The 3,230-nt window shown below is 43.8% G+C and overlaps 1 protein-coding gene across 1 annotated transcript in view; it reads left to right on the top strand.

The window, feature by feature from the left end:
- Positions 1 to 3,230, top strand: part of LOC109475474 (DNA polymerase delta catalytic subunit-like) — a 23,134-nt gene that overhangs the window by 15,474 nt on the left and 4,430 nt on the right. The window contains exons 18-20 of the mRNA XM_019776093.1: positions 1,597 to 1,734; positions 2,046 to 2,218; positions 2,696 to 2,848. Of these exons, the coding sequence (XP_019631652.1) occupies positions 1,597 to 1,734; positions 2,046 to 2,218; positions 2,696 to 2,848 (464 nt within the window). The remainder of the gene's footprint in view (positions 1 to 1,596; positions 1,735 to 2,045; positions 2,219 to 2,695; positions 2,849 to 3,230) is intronic.

Genomic DNA, 3,230 nt, shown 5'->3' with positions numbered 1-3,230 from the left:
TCAAGAACTAGAAGTTTTCGTTTGTGCGACAGTATTCTGTTTAGAGCTCTTGTGGAGCCACACCAGGCGGTATCTACGTCTACCATCGCTAGATGGCTAAAAACTGTGTTACAAGAGGCCGGGATCGACACCTCAAGGTTCACCGGACACTCAACTAGAGGGGCGTCTGTTTCTGCTGCGGCACGACAGGGCGTATCAACCAAGGACATTCTAGCAGCAGCTAATTGGTCTACAGCTTCTACTTTTAAGAAATTCTACAACAGACCGGTGGGGTCAGCTTCATTCGGAAGAAACGTCCTGGCCTCAGCAGCTACAAATCTCACCTGAAGTATTCTGTCTGCCTGACATAAGAGGGAATGCGGTAGACAAATACAAATTGTCCAAACCTAGTGATGGACAGGTGTAGTTGTCTCCGCATCCCTCGTTGTCAGGCAGACACCCTCCCTGACTGGTGCAGTTCTCCACGAGTTCCGGCACGACCCATCCCGAGAGGGCTTCGGCCAGGTGGAGCTGAAAAACTTTAGACTGGTGCGCATGCGCAGGGAGGGTGACCCTTCAACTTTGGGCGATACCAACTAGAGTCTACACGGGGGTGGACAGGCTCAATCACCTGAAGTATTCTGTCTGCCTGACAACGAGGGATGCGGAGACAACTACACCTGTCCATCACTAGGTTTGGACAATTTGTATTTGTACTATACAAAACTGCCCCATGTTTCTGTATGAAAATCGCATGTCTCTTGTTTTTTTTTTCCAAAAGGGCCAAAGCTGACCTGAAGAAAGAGACTGACCCCTTCCGTAAGTCTGTGCTGGACGGCCGTCAGCTGGCCCTGAAGATCAGTGCTAACTCTGTGTACGGGTTCACAGGAGCACAGGTCGGCAAGCTGCCCTGTCTGGAGATATCTCAGGTATGTGGGAGCCTTTCAGCACTGCTCTTCAACCATCAGTGCAACTCTCTTATTTGTCATGGAACATAGTTGTTTTATTTTTCTTGGTATGGTCTGAGGTATTATATCCGGTTTGTCTGTGTGTAAGTGTTTGTGTTTGCAGGAACAACTAAACTGCTACATGTACACATTGTTGTGTTGTGTTCTATTCCCTCAGAGTGTCACAGCGTTTGGCAGGACCATGATTGAACAGACCAGACAGTTTGTGGAGGACACATACAGGATAGCATTGGGGCACAAACATGATGCTAAGGTGGGTTTTATAGTTGTGAGTAATTATTAGGCATGGAAGTAAAACTTAGGCACTAGAATTCTTGTATATGTCTAGATGAAATAATACCCATATCACAAACGTCATAAAGGGCATTGAGTGTGAAAATGTTTTTAAGCCAGTTAACATAAGACTGCCACTTTATTATGATTAACGGTGAATTTAAATGTAGCTACAAAATGCAGCATCAGTAATCCCTGACATCTGCACATTTCAGGTATCCAAGACATTCTTAAGAAAGTCTCTGTAACATCATTTTTCAATGTGTTAGTCTTAAGTTACCCGGCTTATTGATGTCAGTGGTTCTGCCATATATGGCTCTAAATGCAGCAGAGTACATGTCCAATATGTAGTACTAAAGAGTTGCTGTGTCTGCAGGTTATCTATGGTGACACAGACTCCGTAATGGTAAAGTTTGGAGTGGACACTGTGGCAGAAGCCATGGAACTGGGGAAGGAGGCGGCACAGGCTGTGTCAGCAAAATTCCCCCATCCTGTCAAACTGGAGTTTGAAAAGGTTGGCAAGGATTTTACTTTGATGTTTTAAAAATTAGTGTTCAGGATTTTTACTTTCATAGTGCACAATCCAGTCACATATGATTGAACTCAAGATTCTTAAGATGAAAATTTTATTCTTTTGCTTACTATGTTGGCTGTATTATTATCATTCATATTTTGTCATCCTCAACTGATGTGATGCATTATGCTTTTCCATGCTTTCTCCGTGTGTAGGGTTCTTTCATCTACAGAGATATTTTACACCATACTAGTAAACATTATTATGTTATCTTCTGGGTAATTTTTTAACTCTTCTGTTAACTCTGCCAGGTATATTTCCCCTATCTGCTGATCAACAAGAAGCGTTATGCTGGGCTGTACTTCACTCGCCCTGAGGTCCACGACAAGATGGACTGTAAGGGCATCGAGACTGTGCGCCGGGACAACTGCCCCCTAGTGGCTCACCTCATAAACACATGTCTGCAGAAACTCCTTATCTACAGGTGACTATAAAATGTTCTAGCTAGGCATTTACCAGTAAATTATTAGATAGTGTCCAGCTGTAAATACTGTGTGGCCATTTTCATGTTTTGAATTTAGACCGTTAAGAAAAAGGTTTGAGAAGTAGAAGCTTGATGAGATTAGTGGGTCAGGATCTGAAGATCATGCTGTCCATCTATGGAATATATTGCCCTAATGATTTGCTTGGTGCTTCCTGTCTACTCCAAAATGAGTATGCTCTGAGTCACACATGTATCTTTCACCCTGAAAAATGTGTATTGAAAGTAAAGTGTCCAGTGCAATGCACTCCTGCACATCTAAACTACACATGTACATGTATGCACTAGAGATCTCTCAAACTTAAAGTTCAAATACATTGTATTTCAAAGTGGCAGATAATCCCTCAGGTAAAAGTAGGTTAATAAGAATAAACCTCTCAGTGCTCACACTGTCGCTTATTTCTGTGATCTTGGCTTCAGGGATCCCCAGGGTGCTATTGACCACGCTAAACAGGTGATCTCTGACCTGCTGTGTAACCGTGTGGACATCTCCCAGCTGGTCATCACCAAGGAGCTGACCAAGGAAGGGGACGAGTACGCAGCTAAACAGGCTCATGTGGAGCTGGCAGAAAGGTGGGACAAGGGACTGGCTGCTAAGGTTCTGGTTTGGAATGTTGTGTCCTTGTGAAGGGCAGTTTACACATATTTTCTTACTGGAGCACAGGACTTCAGGCTGTGACGGCTTCAGGATGTAAAGCTGGAAGTTGCATTGGACGTGTATATTATGATTGCATGTGACCTGGGCATTAAAGAACTTACTGGTTATCCTACGACACCAAAATTGTACTGGGAAGTTAAAGTTAAGATTGATAAAAGTTCATAAAGAAATAACTGTTGTTCTTGCTTCTGTTGTAGGATGAGGAAGAGAGATGCAGGGAGCGCTCCCAATTTGGGCGACCGAGTTCCGTATGTCATCATCGCTGCAGCCAAGGGCACAGCAGCATACATGAAGTCT

The sequence above is a fragment of the Branchiostoma belcheri genome, unplaced genomic scaffold (assembly GCF_001625305.1).
Source record: "Branchiostoma belcheri isolate BF01 breed outbred unplaced genomic scaffold, Haploidv18h27 scaffold34, whole genome shotgun sequence".
Classification (NCBI taxonomy): Eukaryota; Metazoa; Chordata; class Leptocardii; order Amphioxiformes; family Branchiostomatidae; genus Branchiostoma; species Branchiostoma belcheri.
Note: the sequence above shows the minus strand (reverse complement) of the source record. Positions and strands in the feature narration are given on the sequence as shown.